At 36.5% G+C, this 21,920-nt stretch overlaps 1 protein-coding gene across 1 annotated transcript; it reads left to right on the top strand.

Moving 5' to 3' along the window:
• Nucleotides 1-233: 233 nt before the first annotated feature.
• On the top strand, nucleotides 234-21,128 carry POP2 (Pyridoxal phosphate (PLP)-dependent transferases superfamily protein). Its single transcript, XM_077388331.1, has 19 exons — nucleotides 234-497; nucleotides 5,083-5,228; nucleotides 5,482-5,566; nucleotides 9,176-9,248; nucleotides 10,591-10,688; nucleotides 11,037-11,129; nucleotides 13,954-14,027; nucleotides 14,149-14,187; nucleotides 14,334-14,422; nucleotides 14,509-14,585; nucleotides 14,682-14,756; nucleotides 16,982-17,029; nucleotides 17,173-17,256; nucleotides 17,343-17,430; nucleotides 17,573-17,651; nucleotides 17,853-17,943; nucleotides 18,084-18,162; nucleotides 19,669-19,784; nucleotides 20,709-21,128. Exons 1-19 carry the CDS (start codon nucleotides 456-458, stop codon nucleotides 20,787-20,789), a joined length of 1,557 nt encoding a protein of 518 aa, XP_077244446.1. The 5' UTR covers nucleotides 234-455; the 3' UTR covers nucleotides 20,790-21,128.
• Nucleotides 21,129-21,920: the final 792 nt, after the last annotated feature.

Here is a 21,920-nt window from a genome sequence, read left to right on the forward strand (position 1 = left end):
GAAAAGCAAAATGGTACCCTTTCACAAGTTTGAAATTGAAGGGGTCCATCTTACTATTTTAGATATTTTGCGGTACCTTTTCACCAAATGTCCTAGTTTTAATTAGTAAAGCTCTAAATGGAAAGGGAATTTAAGATTCTTACGACTTATGGCAGTAACAATTAACAAAAAAGGGAAGTGATATATATATCCGCCCCTTTTGATCACCAGGAACACCCGCCTCCACTGTTTGGGGGCAATCAGGCGCATTGAATTCTTCTTACATAAGTACAACAGCCCCTCTTTAGTCATTGATACGTTGACAGGGGTGTTCCTGTTGATCAAAAGGGGCGGATATAGACAAAATCTCATTTGGGATTCTTTTTGGGTTGCATTTTAGGAACCAGAGTTGCATATTTCTTGAAAATCGATCGATTCTCGGGAAGTGATTCTAATTTTGCATTCCGTTGAGAAAGATGATCATGGCTCATCTCCTTCGATCAAAGGCCAATACCCAGGTTTTTATTTCTCAATTCACGATTATTTTACCTTTAATCTTCTTCTTCTTCTTCTTCTTCTTGGTGTGTTTAATTTTCTATGACTATTTTTTTTGGTGATTTATGGCTTGATTGATATCATGAGTTCAATTTTTGAAAAACCCCAATTCTGTTACTTATAAATAATTTTTTTGTGAGGCATGAATTAAATTTTTACAGTACGAGTTAGATTTAGTGATGATAATATTGTAACTCAATTTGTTTAATTTTCTGCTATTTTTTTCCCAATGATTTAGGACTTGATTTATTGTTCAACCTTTCGGACTCATTTTTTGTATTTAATTATATTTTTAGCGAGGCATGAATTGATTTAGTACTGGGAATGTTTACTAATGTGTTTCTCCCTTTGAATTTCTATGTTTGGTGCTTTGTAGATTGATTGATTTTCTTGGATTCATGATTATGTTTACTTTTGTAGGCTGCTTTTTCATGTTTTTTTTTTATTGTTTCTCTTTTCCTGTTTGGTGGACTCTAGAGGTTTTGTTTATGAAATTGGTTATGTTTCACATGGGTTTGGCTAATGTTTCACATGGGTCTTGATTTCATACCCCAGAATTTGTTTTTTCATATTTGTTGGAAAAGTTTTGTCACATGTTGGGTCTCATGGACATCTACCATTCTTAAGATGTTCTAAGGTAAATTAAAAAAAGGTGGTTAATAGGCAGTGGAGTGCTATTATCAAAACAAGGGAGTCTGGATATCATTTCACTACTTCTATCTCATATTCACTTTTTTATAGCATAAACATATTTTAGGTATACAATGTTAGATGCTTTAGTTATATATTTTTATTGGTCATACATAGTTTGGTTATAGAATTATATATGCATGAATTACAATAATTGCATATAAAATAATTTATTGTTTGTGATATACATTGACACATCCAAAATTCCAAATAGAGGGACTATATTCCCCAAAGGAGTGGAATTGCACTATTGACAGGAAGCATAATTTTAAACCTCCTCTGCATCATCGTAGACTCCCTCGAGTCGACTCCCTTTTACCTTGGCCGTGTCCGCATTTTGCCGCCACATTCCGCATCTTGCCCTATAGAATCAATAAAAACTCCTTTGACTCTCCCGAGTTATGACCATGTCATCCGAGTACTCAGCCGTGTCAACCAAGTACTTGAATGCGTCGTGCCGAGTTGACTAGGTTTTTCTTCGGCCTCGTTTTGACCCGCATCCGCATTTTGAAACACTGACAGGGTTCAGGGTTCATAGATCGTTGTTGTTGCCAAGATCTACTCCATGTACTCATGGTTCAGGGTTCACCACACTAAGTGAGGAATCTGTCTTCCAGGTTCTGCTCATTCTCACTGGGAGAAAATGAGGTAACTGATAAGAAACGTCTGGTTAAAAGTTGTCATTCACTAGTTGACTTGGTTTTACCTTGGCTGTGTTTTCATCCGACTTCAAATTTTTCCCTACCCAGTCAATCAAAAATTCCTTTCATTCACCCAAGTTAATGGAAAGTTTACAGCATCAATCATGGACTTGACCAAGTCGACTCCTTTTTACCTTGGTTGAGTTCTCATCAGAGTACGGATTTTTAAACACTGAAGAAGGCGGTAAAATTTCTATTGCTGTTTTGCAGTTGGCATATGAAATATCATTACATGATAGAGAATGAAAGGCAATTTTAGGATGTAACAAAGAAATGTGTAGCAATTCTTCGTCAAGCTTTAGTAGTTCTGAGTTCAAGTAGAGGAGGTCACCACATAAAAGAAAAGGTTTCAAGCAATCAAGCATTCTTCATTGGCTTGATATACAAAGGGCAAAAGTTAATGGTATAGCACAGGAAAATAAGTTATGCCATAAGCAATATTCCATTGGGAAACTTTTTTTTAATTTTTTTTTTTGACAGGCATCCCTTGACAGAAGCTACAATCTACTCGTTTCAATAGATAGTTTGAGGCATTACATGACTATTGTAGATTATACTTCAAGAAAAACTCATGAAATGGGGTTCTTTACGCTATTCAATCTGTTGTTTAAAACTTTTGAAAGGGCTTTCAACCTCTTATTGTAATCAGTAACACACACTGGCCTGTTTTTCTAACAATGATTCATGACATCAGCTAGAGGAGTGTTGACTTATGAATTATTGTATTAAGTGACATTTTATGCTTTAAATATTTGAAGCGGCAGCAACCATTCAAAAAAAAAAAGAAAAGGGGCAGCACTCTAGTGATTACTTACCAGGAATAGATTAGTGTCAGATATTGCCCTTCTATGGTAAACTAATGCATATCCACTGCATGCTTCCTATGATAGAATCTATGATTTCAAGATCAGTTTCAAATTCCTGTTTCATTTCTAATAATAATTGGGAAAACTGTTTCTGAGCCGAGCTCAGATAGCTTATCTGAGCTCGAGTGTCAAGAACTCATGTGGGCCCACATTTTTGGGGTGATCCAAAGCATTCATTTGAAAGGCCCTTACATAGATACGGTGTGTACCAAAAATCAGGTCCATAAGATCATCCTAACCCTTCCATTTGTGGAGGGAAAAATGGACAGATACTGTTTTCTCATACTCTGTTTTGAACGGTAAAATAATTTCATTAAAAGAGACCGAGAAGTTCAAAGAAAGAGATATAATAAAAGTAGGATACAAAGCGAGATAAAAAGAGGAAACAAAAAATCAAGGGGGTAGAAAATCGTAAAGTTCCAACTCATCCTTATCTACCCCTTCTCTTGTGAGTCTATCAGCCTTCCCATTTGCAGAACGGCGCACATGCTGAAAAACAATAGTAGATTCCCCCACCCAGTCTTGAATTTCATCAAAATACCTAGTAAATCTCCAAGGATAAGGGTGGAGAATTTTAAGGCATCGGATCACATTCAAAGAATCTCCTTCAATAATTGCTTTCCCGAGGTGACTTTTATCGAGCAATTTAAAACCTTGATGTACCGCTCGAACTTTTAACAGTTTTCCCATAATAATTATAGTAATATTAATAATAGTAAGATTATGATGATAATAGTTGTAATAATTGCATATTTCCAACACCTAGATGTCTTACTATTCTCTATAAATATCTTACAAATGGTTCTGTAGATTGAACCACATTTTCTCCAATTTATACTAATTGGTCTTCTTTTTACATTTCCTCTTTAAGCCATCTCTCTTTGCCTTGCTTTTGCACTCCTCTTTAAAGTATTTTTTGTATCTTGGGATTTTTTAGCTATTCCTTGTAGGAATAGCTAAGGACACATTTTCAACTTCCATGCTCACATTCTTGAACTATCAATAGCATAGTTCTCAGAAGCAAGGCTTCCCAAGGGGGCCTTACTAACCCCCAGGAGATGGTTGTTTAGGTGGCTTCCTAGACAACCTGCCTAGACCCTTGTCATCCCTCTATAACTTACAGCCTGTTGAAGGGAAAGAAGTCATTTTCCCCTTAGATAAGTGAATAGTGGTTATTGATTGGGGTCTTACTCATGTTGGGGATTTTCCTGTAAATTGACTGTGATGAATTACTTGGGGATGATTTAAATATTCATAATCTTGAATGTATATATATCCTTATATTGTATGTGCATATTATATACAAAGGTTTATACTTTAATAACCTTGATTCTTTCTCCATTTCATTTCTCTCTTCTTCTTGCTCAGCCACCAACACCAGCTCCATTTATGTGCTTCCTCTTCCGACTACACCAGCTTCCTCTCCCCACTAACACCTCCACTCCCTTTCAATTTCTTGCTTGCGGTGGAGATGTCATATCCCAAAAATTACTTTGACCATACAATCCCGAATATCCCATATGTTGATTTCTGCCCATTGAATCTTGATCTCTGCAGAGCTGCCAACATGTGCTTGCATGTGGGTCTTGATGGCGTTGAGAAAGAACATAGTATTTTTTTTTTTTTTTGAAATCAGCAATGGAGCAGGTGAACAGGAGCACAAAAAAATTGAAGGCCATTCTGGGAGATTTTAAGCTTCAGGGCTTGGAATTCAGGGTACCTAAGGGGTCTCAAGTTATCTGGATGGATTGATGACTATGTTTGGTAGTAGATGTCTTAGCCAAGTTACTCAGTATGCTCACTACTTTTTTCTTTCGTGATCCAGAAGAAGTGGTCATGGTTTTCTCTTATGCTAAGTGATTTTTCGCGTTTAATCTTTGGATTCATTGGTCCAATGATTTTCTATCTGAGGTGGATATGCAATTCCCTCCGTTTGCGTAGGTTTCATGGACATGAAATTGTAATGCACTTGATGCTTATGGGCAGCTCGCAAGGGCATGCTTGAATTTGCTCTTCTGCTAGAGGATGCAAATATTTTGGTTTCATAGTCTAAGGATTTCTGTTTTTGTTGGGCCAAACCGGCATTGAATTGATCTGGCAGATTAAGTTCAAGACGACCTTTGGTCAAGTCACTTCCAAGAAAATTTGTGTACATGTTGCTGAATAAGCTTCAAGGATTTCTGATGGAAAATATCAGAGTTGTTAGTCTTCCACGATTATCTCGTCTATGCTCCATCTCTTTCATATTCATTTTTTTTTTTCCTTTATTTACTTGCTTTTTCTTTTTACAGGCTGGTGTGTTGGTAAGGCAAGTCGCAGCTGCTGTAAGGTTGCGGGAGAACTTGCTTCAGTGTTCTGTGTTTGCCAGATGGAGTAGTTCAGAGGCATCTTTACAGAATGAAGTTACACCATCAATGGATATGAAGGACGAGAAAGGGTATGGAGGTTTTTTTTTTTGTTGAATGGTAAGGGCATGGACTTATGTGCTAGGGTGTTGCATTACTTTGTCATGCTACAGCCTTTATGTTACTACTTACTACCATTGTATGCCTTTTTTTTTCTTTTTAGTCTGACTCCTTGTGCATATATATATATATCATGTTCATGAACATGCATGCACATAGCATTAGAATCATATGCATATATAACTTTTCTATGTCCTATGTTTGCTAATTATCTCCAATTTTTAGGTTTAAGGGTCATGATATGTTGGCACCATTCACTGCTGGATGGCAGAGTAATGATTTGCATCCTCTAGTTATTGAAAAATCAGAGGTAACAACCTTATTTTTATAGGTTTTCAACTTTTCAAAAGGTCTACTTTCAATTGATCTCACAGAATTGATCTTATTACTATAAAATAATCTTTCTTTTATTCAAGTTACATGGTAGAAGTCTATAGCCTTTCTTGACAAGACATTTTTTTGACAACAGGGGTGGCCAAACCAGCATTCTTATGAACAAATGAAATGATACTAACTCTGTAGAAGTTCTGTATATTACCTAATTGTTAAAAAGAAGGAAAACTAGTTCTGTATATATATATTATAAAGAGGGAAGGGGTTTTTACTGTTCACCCTTACGTGTCAGCCTCCCTTTCCTTCTTGGCTTCATTTTTGCTTTCTTTAGTGCATTTTGTAAATTCTAAAAAAACCAAGAAAATGAACTGAAAAAAGAAAAAATCCCGAAAAATCCTGTAAAAATAGGCATACATTCCCACTTCTCACGATAAGGAGGAGATATCGCGATTTACCAATCAAACGAGACAGGGATATCTCTCTCTCCTTTGGAGATTTTGGCTGCTTTTTCCCATCTCAATGTCTCCTCCTTCCTCTAGGGCTACGGAAGCCTGCCTCGAGACGCACGCCATCCAGAAACTTCACGTCACCACCGAAATTTCTGGATTTTTTCATGGCTTTTGGCTAGATTATAGCCATATTCCCCCACCAGCTCTCTCTCCTCAAGCCCTGCTCTTCTTTCAGTGATTACACGATCAGGGAGGAACGATCCAAGAATCATAGGTACTTTTCCCCTTCTTCTTCGCTGATTTTCCACGTATTGATTTTCCCCTTTCTTCTTCTTCTCAGATTTTCTTTGTCTTCTCCTACGTTTCTTCGTTGGACCCCTTTAATGGTTCCTCTGAGAATTGTTCACTGCTTTAGGATAAGTTCACGCCTTTAACGTTTTTCTTTGCCTTTAAGTCTACATGGGGGGATTTTTGAGATGTGGATCTTAGCCAATATTGCAATTGATCTGTAATATATACTAAGACCCTCTTTGTTTTCAATTTTGAGAACCAGTTGTGTGTCCAAAACTGGTTTCTGAGGTATAGGGGGCGAGGTTTCTGAGGTATCGCGCAGCATGAGCAACCCACTATAAAACACCATCTCCATGTAGTTTGACTCATCGAACCCATTCATTTATAGGACCTCACATAGATAGGGTGTTCCTAAGAAACCATCTCCATACCATAATCCTAACCATTCGATCTATAGGAGCCTAATTTCTAGCCATCCATTTGAAACCTCCACAAATCATAACCATAAACCATAACCATAACCATAACCATAATCCTACCTATAACCTACAGAATGAATGGGTTGGATGAGTCAAACGACTATGGGAGATGGGGTATTTAGAGGGCTGCTCAGGGTGAGCGATACCTCAGAAACCTTTTCCCTTATATGGGGGTGACTATATATATATATATATATATATATATATATAGGAGAAGAGAAAAGAAGAGAATTTTTTGAAAATTCTATGAGAATTACACATCACTTTTTTTGACTTTTTTTAACAAATGCACCCATTCAACCCACATATTTTCAATCCTACCCCCTCCTTTATGATTTTTAACAAAGGAACCCATTAAACCCACATAATTTCAATCTTACCCCCCTCCTTTATGGTTTTTTAATAAAAAATCTATAGGCTGATCTTAACCATCCGATTTAAGAGGAATTATGGAAACCTCTATAGATTGGAGGGCTAGGATCAGCCTATGGAAATGATTTTTGGGGCACAACCTATTTTTGTTGTGTTCCATCACATGGACGGTTTGGATCAACCTATGACGTGGTCCGTACAGTTCTTTATCGGCCCCAAAAATACAGTGGGGGTCACGTTGTTTGGGTGATACAAAGCATTCATTTGATTGGCCCTCACGTAGATAGGTTGTGCCCAAAATAATCAGCTCCATAGGATCATCACAACCCTACGATTTGTGAGCTAAAATGGACGTGTATAAACCTTCAGCAATCTGTCCGTTTTTGCCTCCACAATTTGAATGGTTGGGATGATCCTATGGACCTGATTTTTTGGGCACTCTCTATCTATGTGAGGGCCCATCAAATGAATGCTTTGGATCACCCAAACAACGTGGCCCCCACTGTATTTTAAGCTAGCGTGTAGATAACTTATCTACACTAGTGTGTAGAAACTCTGCTCTCTCTCTCTCTATGTATATATATATATATATATATATATATAGTTCACAAACCAAGCAATTTCAGTAGCAGTAGTAGCCGTGGTTTGCTATTCAACCTCTGATCTGGATCAAGGTACTATAAGCTGTTTCTTGGTCCTCTTAGGAAACAGTACAGTTATTCAGCATGATATATAATTGAGTTATTGATCTACTTGTGTCAGGGTCACCTATTCAATCTGCATTGTTTTAACCCTCAATATTGATAGCATCATTCCTTTGAATTGGATAGAACAAGCCATAATCAAGAGCGTGATTTTAAATTTCCACCGAAATCCACGGAACGACCGAAATGCATAAGCCAAATTTTAAGTGTAATAGCGGCATACTATATTAGTATGTATTACATAATTATATTTATATGAATTTCATACAAAATGTAATGCATTTATTATGTATAAATATTTACATGAATTATATGTAAAATTTGGTATGTACTAAATTATAAGACATGCGCGACACTGCATGTCACTTGATTTTTGATGTTTTTAAACCGTTATGGATGGTTATCTTGCTTATGTGATCATTTCTAAGTGTGTATTTGTGCTTATTCTATAATTTCCTGAAGTTTCATATTTAAATCCTATCATTTGCTTATGTTTCCATATGTTTCCTTGATTTTACAGGATTACCACCGAAATTTCCAACCCAAACCGAAACGTTTCCGTTTCCGTGGCGACCGAAACTGAAACCGAATCCAAAATTTAAAACATTGCAAATATGATAAGAGATTTGTCTATATGTAATCTATGGCTTTCTTGAATATGCTTTATACAAAATATTTAAGTCTTACGAATTTATGGTATCATGTCTTACAAAATAACCTATAGTATATAGTACCATATTTATACTAGATATTCATATATTGATCATTGTCAGAATGCAAGAAGAAATTTTGCTAGAAAATTGGCAACCAGGACAGATCACTGCTTCTGGACTTCAGATAAACCCATTTGAGAATCTTGTCAATTTTTCTGCTGACTCTGGTTGCATCTTTCGACTTTCAAAATTACTTGTTCACACCCTTCACACATGCTTCTTTAGTTCTCAAATGGCCGGTAATATTGAAATCTGTTGGTATTTTTTTTGCTGCCGGCACATAATTCAAATCCCGATTTTTTATCCATATATTGCATGCTTTATTCAGCCATTTAGAAATGTTAGAGCAAGGATAGAGCCAAATCGACGTTGAACCTCATCGTCTTTTGAGTATCAGTGGTCTTCTACTGTTGGAAATTTTTTTATCCATTAATTTTTTGGTTTAATCATTTCTGGATCAATTTTGCAGGGTAGTTATGTTTACCTCATCATCTTTTGAGTGACAGTGGTCTTCTACTGTTGGAAGCTTTTTTATGCATTAAGTTTTTGGTCTAATCATTTCTGGATCAATTTTGCAGGGCAGTTACGTTTATGACATCAATGGGAAGAAATATCTTGACAGTCTTGCTGGTCTATGGTGCACAGCCTTAGGTTTTTACACATCCCTCTAAATTAGCATGTTTATTGCTTAGCTTTTCGAAGTCATCGCTGTTTATGCTTCTCTGCTGACCTTTCTTCCATATGCCAAATTAGTAAATGCTTCCAATTTTTATGGTTTTATGAACAATATACCTTGGGTAGGGCTCTAATACCACTTGTATCGCCTGCTGTCCAGGTCGTACATAAGCATTGGTTGATTTTGGTTCTTCTCTTTCAATCTTTTGGTTTTTCATGAGGCTTTTGAATAACCATGATGCTTCAAAAGGTCTTTTTCAACGTGTCCTAAATCACGCACATAATGTCTTTTGTCGTATATCCGATGAGCCTAAAAAACCAAATGGATATGGACTGCCATTTTAACTGGGAAAGAGATCTTGAGGAGTATTCTTCCCAATCAACTGGCCAATATAATTTATTTGCCAAAGCTATGGTCCAAGCACGGAATGAATTTCTGGTCCACAAATTGATGATGTTTGTTTGACCTCCCATCAAACTGGGGGTGATTGTGAAGAAATTCAGTAGGATGCACCATAATTCTATTTGTATATTTTCTTTTTCTAGCCATCTTACCTTTTTCCTTTTCCTCCTACATTATGTGTTACCTATATCTTAGTAAAGGCTGGTTGACATATTTCACTCCATTGTCTTCTAACTGGCTGACATACATCTAGCTTTCCCCAGACCCCGCAATGGCGGGAGCCTCGTGCACTGGGCCGGCCTTTTTTTTGTCTTCTAACTGTTGAATAAACTCGGTTTCATTTTTTCCCCAATGTTGGCATAGTTTAGTTTATGTCTGTTTGTATAGTCAAGCTTTAGCCCGACATTGCATTTCGAATGCTGAGTTCCTTATCTATAGTAATGAGGGTCAATCTATTCTCGCTTGCCCGAGGGATCAATCAAGTGAGTGGACCATGCATATCTTTCTCTCTGTTTCTTAGGATGCTTTCATTTTCTTTGCAGTGGTCAAAATCTCTCAAGTTTTTGCACTCTTCCTTCTCTAATGAACTGAACTTATTCATTATGTTCATCATGGTTGGCTGAATTTAGTTATGTTATCATTATTTTAAAACTGAAGTCACGATGAAAGATCTGCCTCTGAAAACAATTAAAATGATATTATTTCCAATATAGCCCAATGATCTTGGTCTAGTACTGGAGTCCTTTGATTGGTGAAGGATGTTTTTAGTTCTTCTTCCTTCAAAATGCATTATTTTCTAAATGAAGGGGATCTTTGTAGGTTCAAGCATGCATTATTGTGTGCATTATGTGATAAGCATTATGTGATAACTATTCATAGTTCCATTCACTTATATATCATTTGAAACATTTGCAGGCGGAAATGAACCTCGGCTTGTTGCAGCTGCAACTGAACAATTGAATAAATTGCCATTTTATCACTCATTTTGGAACCGCACCACAAAACCCTCCCTGGTATTTATAATTTTTTTCTGGCTTTGTTGACTTTTCTTAATGGAGGTTTGGTTTGGCATTTTCTTTGGCATTATTTAATCAGTGTTCTTATTTTTCCTTAAAAACCAGCAACTGATAATCTGAAATTATTGTTATATCCAAATGAAGTCTTCGAAGAGCTCTTATTTTCCAATTATCATTATCTATACTAAACTGAATCTACTTTATATGGATTTAAAAAAAATCAACACAACTCCCCTTTATGCTTTTATTTTCAGTATTGATCCTATGGTTGCTTTACATTCTTACTGGGTAGTCTTTTAAAGATACCCTTTGACGCACGTGAATAAATTTGCGGCCTCCGTACAGGATCTTGCCAAGGAACTTCTTGAGATGTTTACTGCAAAGAAAATGGGAAAGGTCTTCTTTACAAATAGTGGTTCAGAAGCTAATGATACTCAGGTTTGTTTTTCATTTTTTAGGGAGTAGAAAATTATCTATTGAGTTGCACTGTTCTTTTTTCTGTTATTGATAAGAATATGTACAAGGCCATTAAACCTTTGAATAAAGGCTAATAATATTTACATGCTAAAGTATATCTAAATTCGTTTCTCAAATGTGAAGGCTGACAATGACATGCCAGAAGTGAAACAGGCTTCAACTTCATTAACGTTTTAGCTGGATGTTACCCGAAAGAGTACAGATGCCAATACTTATTCATTCATGGACCCATGAGTCTAGAAGCCCTATTTGACTGACTTAGATGCCACCAGAGGCCTAGGCTAGTTGTTTGACCAAATAAACGCAAAATTGACTGAGCTGAATGATGTATTGGAAAACAGTCAAAAGGCCCTAAAAGAAAATAGTTCTGAAATCTATATGGGACAAGCTGGAAGGGAAAATGAGTATATCTAAAGAGAAAGTAACAGAGGAGATGTGGTGTTAGGGAAATAAGTGAGTGAAGAGGTTAGACTTGGAAAGAGAAGAGATCAATCGAGAGATATATTGACATAGGGAGAGGGTAAGAAGAGGAGAGTGAGAGGGGCGGGCAAAGAACATAAATCGGAATCGAATCGTAAATCGTAACAGGGTTCGAATCGTATCGAATCGTAAATCAGATCGTAAATCGTACGATTTTTCAGATATATATATAAAAATTAGAAAAATATTAATAAAATGTAAAAAGGTAAAAAATAAGAATAAAATGTGTAATTATCTATTTTCCATTTGAAACTATTAAATTAAATATAAAATTCCATGATTAGTAATCCGAAGCACAAACCATATTCATCGCACAATAAATTACTAAATAAAGCACAAACTATATTAATCATATAATACATCATTATATAATTTATCACAACAGTATACAAAGCACATACTCAAATCTATAATAATCATTATACAAAGAAATGCTAGCAATAAACAAAGCATTTTGAAATGATTTTCATTTTGAAATCACAATCAGTTCTCAAAATCCAAAACAGACAGAATCGTAAAAGAAATCGTAAAAATCATAAAAATCGGACAATTCAAAGTCGAATCATACTTGAATCGTAAGTTTTTTACGAAAAAAAGATTCTTCGTCCGATTTGACCCGTTCAACCCACGATTCGTTACGATTCAAATCTTAAATTGTAAGATTTTAACAGCAGAGGATCTTGGGCTTCAGGGTAAAGGAGGAAGTCAAGGGTGATCATATTGGCAAAGGAGTTTTTGAAATTTATAAACCTCCTTCCCCCATCCAAATAGGGCCAAAGAAACCAATGAAAACTGAGCATTTAACTTTTTTTTATTTTTATGATTGGTCATAAGATCTAGAAATCGTTGCTCAGTTCATCACCAAACAGAGTCTATTGGGATGTTGAAAATTGGTCTAACCTGTTGAAGAGTGTAGAAGGGTATATTAGTCATTACGTGTATGTGTGGAGGGTATTGTAGTCTTCTCCCTCACTACTACTATTACCTAAACTACCCTTACATACTCTTCAACACATTTAAGAGGCTTGTCTGCTAGAGATTAGATTCTTTCAAGGGATTTCATTTCTTTTCGGGTTACTGGAAAATGTGAAGGGGAGAATTCTTTCCCAAGCCAGTCTTATGGCTTAGAAAGCTCCCATTTTGGTATTAATTTCAATCTCGTATTCTCTGCTTTGAATTCTTCTACCCTAATCTCTTAGATCAGATCTCTTGTATCAAATCCTTTTCTTTCTTTTTTTGCGTCAAGTTGGTATCAAAGCTGAAGTAAATATTAGATTTTCGATAACAGCCAGGCGTCCATGAGTTCAAAAGAAAAATCGGGATCAACAAGGTGAGATGTTGGAGATGCAAAGAATGTTTGAGCAGCACACGTGCGAGATGCAGTCGTTAAAATTGTGCTCTCATTTTGTCTTTTTCTAGTTTGTTTGCAGTGGCAGATTCTAGCAATGCGGAATTGAGGGAGCTCTTGGAGGGCCTAAAACTCCAGTTGTATGTGGGTTAAGGGGGCCCTGCTAGTGCCATTGTGTGGGCCAATAATAGATGCTTTGGTTTGTTACATCCAGCTTTATTTCTCAGATTAGAGACCTTAGCTGTTGTGCAGCTATAGTCGTCAATCTTATCTCATTTCACTAATGAGATGGAAGATACTATTCCGTAAGTGTTGGCCTTCTTGAGCAGTGTTTTTTGGTTCTTGTCTGGCTTTTTTTTCCCTGTATTGGAGATGGGACTGCCTCAGTCCATTTATGGTTCTGTTTTCTCCTATGATCCATGGACACGAATTTGTATGTCGAGCGTCGACATGAATACAAGATGTCTGAAACGGCAACGCCTAACAATCTAGAAATGAGGACAGTACAATCTCTCGACGTGCCCACATTAAGTCTAAAAGTTCTAGAGATATATTTACAAGTGTCGATTTATGTCAACATGCGTGTCAATTGTCTGCTGAAAATTCAAAGTGTCGGCTAAATCATAGGTTTTCTCCTCTCTTGATTGATAAAGTTATCTTTCTCAAAAAAATAAATAGACTTGTTGGTCCTCATTAATGATTACTTTTATTACTGAATGAGTTAAAGCATTATTTGCGTAGCCACTCACTATTGTAGTTACACATTTGGTTTCACAGTATTCAGTAGTTTTAAGCTTGATTCACTGGGTTCTGAGGATGTAAGCTCACAGCATCTTTAGTTGCACTTTGCCAGTAAATAAAATTGAGATCGTATGTTTTTAAGCTCGGGCTAACCTTTTTCTCTGGACTTCAAATTTAAAACTTATTGCTCTTGCATTGTGATTTGCCAACTTGTAGGTGAAGCTGGTCTGGTATTATAACAATGCATTGGGAAGGCCTGATAGAAAGAAGTTCATCGCACGCTCAAAATCGTATAATCTTAATTTTTCAACTGATAAAGCTTTTCTATAAGTGGGACTCTTAGAATTGGGTATATTCTATCAATATATTATACTATTCAAATATTTTCTCATTGTGTTTGTCTGTTTGCAGATACCATGGATCGACTTTAATAGCGGCCAGCCTTTCTGGGTAAATATTGCAACGACATTAGTTCTTAAACTGATATGTCTAGTGTGTCCTCTTCTTTGTAAAGCCTTTATCTACTAAACAACTAATAGTCGAAGTTTTTCCATTCATAGAGCCTTTTTTTCATTGGAAGTGCACTTCTTTTACAGTCTTCCGGCTCTGCACCAAAAGTTTGATTTGCCAGCACCATTTGTTTTGCACACTGACTGCCCACACTACTGGCGCTTTCATTTGCCAGGTTTAATCTTTCACATAATATCTAATGTAGTTTGTTTTGTTTTTGAAGTTTTAGATTATGATAAATCATATTTAAGTGTGTTCCAGGTGAAACGGAGGAGGAGTTTTCAACTAGATTAGCCAATAACTTGGAGAATCTCATCCTCAAGGAGGGACCAGAGACGGTAATTTCTTCTCATAATATCTCACCCTTTGTAGGGAAGTTATCCTACAATGTGTACTGTCGTTTTGCTTCTGATATATTACTCTTATTATGTCAGATTGCTGCATTCATCGCTGAGCCTGTCATGGGTGCTGGAGGCGTGATCCCTCCCCCAAAGACTTATTTTGAGAAGGTGAATCTTCTTTTTCTTTTATTCTTAATAATATGGTAGCATAAAAAGGTTAACTGGTTTATCCTAGTTTCCACCTTAATTTTGATGAGAGTCTAAAAATTGTGCAATGTATTCCAAGATCTCTCTCTCTCTCTCTCTCTCTCTCTCTCTCTCTCTCTCTCTCTCTCTCACACACACACACACACACACACACACACACACACACACACACACACACATTTCATGAAACACATGCTCACACAGTAAGGGGTGTCTGTTTAGGAGAGCATTACGTAGCAAGCTGATTCAAAGAGGAGGGAGTAATGGGGGATTGAGATATCTGCCCAAATAAACCATATTGACCAACAGGGAAACACAAGTAATTGTGGTGTTTCCATCTGTTTCTTTTAACATTACTTGCTTGGGCTTATTTCCCTGCAACCGTAAAAATTGAAATTAACTAAACTTCCAATAGAAATTGATTTCCCGGATTGTCCATGTGCTGTGTTGCACGTATTCTTTTAAGTGGCCAAAGTACACGTATCGTACTGCTTATGTTAATTGAATTACCATAAATTGCTTTTACTATAGGTCCTGAGCTCTAATGCTCTATACCAATCTTCATATGGAAAGAACACATTAGATCTAGATGACCTATTGAATTTTCCAGGTATAGCCCATGAGAACTGTATTGTGTAAACAAGTTAAATTTCTTAAGCATTTTTAAGTTTTCAATGCTTGGTACCAATGTTGGATTTTGACAATCTTATCTATATCTATGGGCCCTGTTAGAACACCAAATATACTAGGGATACCTATTAATATCCTAAGATCTGGGACCATTTCTTTCTTTCCATCCCCGAATAATGAAAGAGAAATCTAGAGCTGTAGGCAGTAAATTTTATGCTTGCAGGGGAACCCATAGTTTGAAGAGAGCTCTCAAGTGCTAGGGAAGACCAAGTTTACCCTCATATACTTAAAGAAAAGGGAAAAATACAGATACACCCCCTCAACTTTCTGACATTTTCAACGATAACCCTGACTTTTCAAAGTCATCAATGACACCCTCTGACTTTTCGCCGTCCATGAAGTAGACCCCTTGACTTTTCACCCTATAGTTCAAAATTCATCAAAGACACCCGCTGACAGTTTCTTCGTTCTCGTCCACCCTGTCACGTAACAAGCATTATTGAAAACTAAGGGGGTGTCGTTGATGACTTCGAAAAGTCAGGGTTATCGTTGAAAATGTCAGAAAGTTGAGGGGGTGTATCTGTATTTTCCCCTAAAGAAAACTAATGCAATCCTGATTATTTTTTGAATGAGGAAAGAAAAGTGAATATAGATTCTTAGGCTGTGCTACAGAACATGAATGAACTTGCAATCTGCAGTACGCCATTCTTCCGCCAAAGGTAGTTGGCATCACAATGCATTCTTTATTGACCTCTCACCTATGATTTGTGGACACGGACACGAGCGTCGCGTGTCGACATGGACATGGAGTGTCGGACACTGCGAGCTCCCAAAATTTAGAAACGGGGACACTCCTAAAATAGAAAGTATGATTCGTGTGCTGAGTTTTGACACGGATATGAGGTATCTAATATGGCAACCCTAAAAATCTAGAAATAGTGTGCCACTCATACACATACATACATATAAAATTACTGACACTTCTAGCAATACACTTAAAAGTGTCTAAAAGAGTGTCGACATGTGTGTCGGCAATAAATTCAAAGTGTCTGCCAAATCATAGCCTCTCACTAATTTGATGAGATATTGATTGGGGAGGTAAAAATCATGCACATATTTTAACTCAAAAAGAAATAATGTAATTTCTGCATGCCATATAAAATTACTGACACACATTAATATAAATAGACAAACAGTTGACCGATATCCATCCTCCTACATGCATGCAAGCCCTATGTTTCCTGAGCATGGGTATGTCGTATATAAAGCTTACACTTTATGTTGATCCTGAATTTTTTATTACATACTCTTTTGATGGATAATGGTGTTATTTCAGTGCATTAGTTAACGCAATCGAGAAAATAGGTTTTAATAGATTTCGTAGTTTTCAAGCTTTTATCCTTTCCTGGTTTTGAATGTTCTAATTTTAGATGCCTCTTGATTATCTTTTGCTATTAATATTATTTCTTTTTGGTGTCTCAATGTGTATTTTTTGAGGGTTTCTTTAGGCAGATTGGAGATATGATTTTTTTTTCCTTTTAACTTTCTCTCTGCAGATTCAAGCTGTTGTAAAAAAATATGACATTCTTTTCATTGCAGATGAGGTACTGTCATTTTTTTTTTCCATGCCTAAAATATTGTAAAAATTGTTCATGACACCTTAGTTCCATCTTTGTTATGAACTTTGGTTCTGCTATTTCTTAGATTCAGGATCAATATTAAATTTTCTTATCTCCATTTGCTGAAGGTAATCTGTGCCTTTGGAAGGTTAGGAACAATGTTTGGATGTGATAAGTACAATATTCAACCCGACCTTGTTTCCATAGCAAAGGTGAGATGTGAAATACTTGTGATGAGTTTTCCAGTACCTATAGGAAAAGAGGTTGACTTTAATGACTTATATCAACTGGGTCTTAGGCTCTTTCCTCTGCATACCTGCCTATTGGTGCAGTTCTTGTAAGTCCAGAGATTTCAGAAGTCATATTTGATCAAAGTAACAAACTTGGTATGTTTTTATTATTCACTCTGATTGGAAATCTTCTTCCTTTTTTTTTGAATAGATGATTGGAGATCTTCTGATTCGAATCTGTTGGTTTATGAATCATAAAAATAGAGTTTCTTATCCTTCCTAATCCTGTGATTGGCAGGTTCATTTTCTCATGGATTTACTTATTCTGGGCATCCTGTATCCTGCGCAGTTGCTTTAGAAGCACTAAAGATCTACAAGTATGTGTCCGTTGTGCTTATTTCCTGGCATTTCTTTTTCATAATTATCTATAAAAAATGTACTTTTGCTCCAGTTTGTAAGTGAGAATAAGTCATTCAAAGCCCATATGTTTCAGGGATATTTAGCATAAAATGTAGCTGTTGTCTAAACTTCATTGATGGTTCTATGGACTCTTCTGTGTGTTTTCTTTGTGATTTTAGGGAAAGAAATATCGTTGAGCAAGTCCAGAACATATCTCCGAAGTTTCAAGATGGCATTAAGAAATTTTCTGAGAGTCCCATTATTGGGGAGGTATTCCTATGTTTTGAGCTGGAAAGGCTCACATATCTTTGAATTTATAGAAAACATGTTACTCTGCGACTTTATTCTTGTATTGGCTAGACCTTGGTTCTGTACGTTTCATCTAATGAGACTCAACTGTTTGTATGCAGATACGAGGAACGGGGTTGATTCTTGGGACCGAGTTCACTGATAATAAGTCACCAAATGATCCATTTCCTGCGGAGTGGGGTAAGGTCCCGACCTATGTTTCCCTAGATGTTATGAATTGGAGGATCATAACACTCATGTAAAAGGTTGGGTAGGCTAACATAGATATGTAAGCATGAAAACTATTTCCTTGAACTGTATCTACACAGTGACACTTCGATTTGGCTAGCTAAACCTGTCTCTGTCTAGCAAAACCAAGTCTAGGATAACTCTTTATGGATACACACTTTGATATACTTGTCTTCAGAATTGTAGGTCCAGGGTGGGAAACTGTAGCATAGCTATGGAATCTCAGATTGTTTGCCGCATGGCTTTCTGTCACAGCAATAAGATACACTACTGTACTGATTTTGACCCCATTGCCCTGTCCAACTAGAGTGCAAGTTTTCTCTCTCTTTGTAGTCTTTGATGAGTATCAAAGTTGATTCTACATTGTGGAGGGGAAGAAAATGACAGTGGGGAGTAAGGTATTTAACATTGAATGCATCTGAAGTGTTGAGACTTGAGATAACTAGGCAACTTCTGTTGATTGGGATTTTCGTTAATTTTATAATAACATCACAAGGGCCATTCATCCGTGGACACCTTGCCATACATGCCAACTGGAAGCTTTTCCTTTGATGTAGCAGGCCACATGAAGTCTCCAACTTCAAAAGTCACCTTCCTACGATGTGCATCAGCAGCAGACTTGTACTTTGTTCATGAATAGATTTGTTGTGGTCTGCCACCTCGTAAGATTTTCCACTGATCTTCTTAAGATTTGGAATGACAGCAAGATCGTGTACGCTCTTAGGATTCTAACCATTACAGTACCTCAAATGGGCTCAAAGTTTTACGTTTCGTTTTCTATATCATTTCAGTCGTGATGGAAATGTAAACTTGTCAGTTTCGGATGGAATTTTTTGTGGAACCCTATAAATTACGGAAACTACACAAACGATGAACATGTAAGATGGAAATTTGGGAATTACTAGGATAAGCACCAATACACATTAAAAACAATCACATAAGCAAAAAAAAAAAATCACTGGACATTTAAGGTAAAACTTTTGGAAGTGCTAGAATAAGCACAAATACACACTAAAAACCATTACATAATAAAAAAAAATTACCCATAATGGTTAACAACATCCAACACATGTCTGAGAAGTCAGTACATACCACATTTGATATGTAATTCATATAAATACTTGTACATATTGCATACACCACATTTCACGTGCAATTCAAATTCTGAAGAGGGAATTTACACCTGAAATATAAGATACCCGAAACTAGAAGTTGAAGATAGTAGTCAATTAAGTAGAATGATCTATTGAGGCTTGTGTCTTGCCTTGAGACTGGTTTCATCGTCTTGCTTTGTTTTTTGCGTTTAGAAATATTGGCAACCAGTGGCGAGTCCTTTTTTCACATTTTTTTATATCTAAGCATGGAAATATCTTTGCAACATTAAGCAGTTAACATTTTTGGTGCGTCTAAGTCTAAATACTGAGATGAAGGTAATGTTTTTTTGCATGCCTATGACAGGGGTAGGTGCAATTTTTGGAGCAGAATGTGAGAAACGAGGGATGTTAGTTCGAGTTGCTGGGGATAACATAATGATGTCCCCGCCTTTTATAATAAGCCCCAAAGAAATTGATGAGGTAAGATACAATGTCGTATTCTATCTAATGAAGACACCATTATTTAATAATTGCCATAGATTGATTGTTCTCATACATTCTAACATGCTTATTATGCCTTTATCTCATTTCTTGATTTGAGCTATTACTTAGACAATTGTAACGCCATGTAACATGGGAATGGTAGGGAATGTTGGCAATGGGCATGGACATAAGGTGTTAATCAAGAAAAACTCAACAAGATGACACACCAATAATATGATAATACTTAAATGGTATATAATTATATGAATTTTTGTTCATACTTCATACCTGTATAAGATATAATACAATTCAAGGAAAACTTAAAGTTATATAATTATCTGAATATCATTTTCATAGAAAATATAATGATATGAATATCAGTTCATACTTCGTACATGTATGCAATGTAATACAATTTAAGGAAACAAGTAGACATTCACTAAGTCTATGTAAACAAATAATGCCAAGAGACCCAAACCTGAATTCAGTAATCTATTTTTTGATACCCATGTCCACTTATATTGGAGCCGGACATGTGGAAAATTTCATTGTTACTTTTTAGATAATATATATCTGTTTACAGGGTTACGCTTTCTCAAAATTGTATGCTTACATTACTTGAAGTTATAGTTACAAGTTAATTCATTTGTTATTGTTTAAGTTCTACTAACATGTACTCTTTTGGGGCTTGCCATGGTTACAATGTCTGACACCTCATGTACATGTCCAATTCCAATGTATTAATTACATCACTCTTGGTTTACGCCTGTAGATGACTCGGGACATCTTTTCACTGGCTTTCTAGTTATATATGCCGATAAATCAAATAAAAGTGAAAAGTTCACATCTGTTTTGACTTTTGATGACTAGCTTTATTGATATATGGGCTTAGTAATAGCATAATATTGCCATTATTATCAGTTAATAAGCATCTATGGAGAAGCATTGAAAGTTACAGAAGAGAGGGTGAAAGAACTAAAGGCTCACAAAACACAGCAGTAAAGGGATGTTGTGATTCCTGAAAATCATTGAAGGTGTTCTCATCAGCCAATAAGTATCTGTGGAGAAGCATGGAAAGCTACAGGAGAGGGTGATGGAACTCAAAATACCAAAAGTAACAGTAAAAGGTGCGACCCTCTTTAATCTTCTAAGTGTTTGCTCGTTATCTGTAAAAAAAAATCGGTGCATGTGTGAATCAAAATATCCATGTTATTAGACAGTTGTGTTAGAATTTCAGATTACCACAAGACTGGTTTTCTTCTTCTGCTAGTAATTATGATGTTATGAACATGGCTTGAATTCTACGGAGAATAATCCAATGGTTTTATGGTTTGTTTTCAATGGTTTTTGGGACGAGAGACTGTTTATTTTCTTTACAGTTTCCTTACAACTAAAGCTCATCATAGGTAATGAATTTCATTTCCTTTCCATTTGCCATGTGAATTCCATTTCCTTTCCAGCTTAAGCAATGCAATTGAACGGAGCCTATATAATATGTCCGTGAGGAATTGCTAAAGAGAAGTTTGCCCTTGCAAAAATCCAGCCACAAAGGCATGGTTACGAAAGGCCACCCACAAGGTTGTCCAATTGGATGATCCACATCAGGTCACCCAACCGCATTTATAAGGGCACTTGAAAGTGCACAAGTAAAAGAATGATAAATGCAGTTGGGTGATTTGGACCCATGAAGTGCACTTTTTGCTGGCTTTTGCGAGGGTGCCATTCAGTTTAGCATTTGTCTTATGTTATTAGAGGAATGCTATACTCACAGTCGCCTTGAAAAAAAAAGAAAAAAAGAGGTGTGAGAGGGCACTCCACTGGTCTATAATATCCATTTATGACAGTTTATGATCGAAATTTTCTATGCTATCGTAAATGGATATTGACCACCTTTGCAGAAAGCCATTTTGCGCCCATCCTCTGCGCCGGACGGCCAAGTGCAGAATATACCTTGCATCAGTGAGTAGAAAAGAAGAGTATAGAAGCTGTTCTGTCAACGGCCTTACTAATAGGGCTTCTCATTGAGGCACCCGGAGAAACAAAAAAAAGAAGTTATCCGCCCGAGAAAGAAAGGCTGGTTTAGACTTGCAGGTCTGAGGGAGGGTTCAAACAAGCAGATGGCTCTCTATCATA

Source organism: Tasmannia lanceolata, unplaced genomic scaffold, assembly GCF_043159265.1.
Source record: "Tasmannia lanceolata isolate RefF3 unplaced genomic scaffold, GAP_Taslan_0.1 ptg000008l, whole genome shotgun sequence".
Taxonomy (NCBI): Eukaryota; Viridiplantae; Streptophyta; class Magnoliopsida; order Canellales; family Winteraceae; genus Tasmannia; species Tasmannia lanceolata.

Coding starts and splice junctions, on each gene's coding strand:
- POP2 (XM_077388331.1), top strand. CDS start 456: ATGATCATGGCTCATCTCCTTCGATCAAAGGCCAATACCCAG. Junction 10,689..11,036: donor GCACCACAAAACCCTCCCTG/GTATTTATAATT, acceptor GCCTCCGTACAG/GATCTTGCCAAGGAACTTCT. Junction 14,423..14,508: donor CTGGCGCTTTCATTTGCCAG/GTTTAATCTTTC, acceptor AGTGTGTTCCAG/GTGAAACGGAGGAGGAGTTT.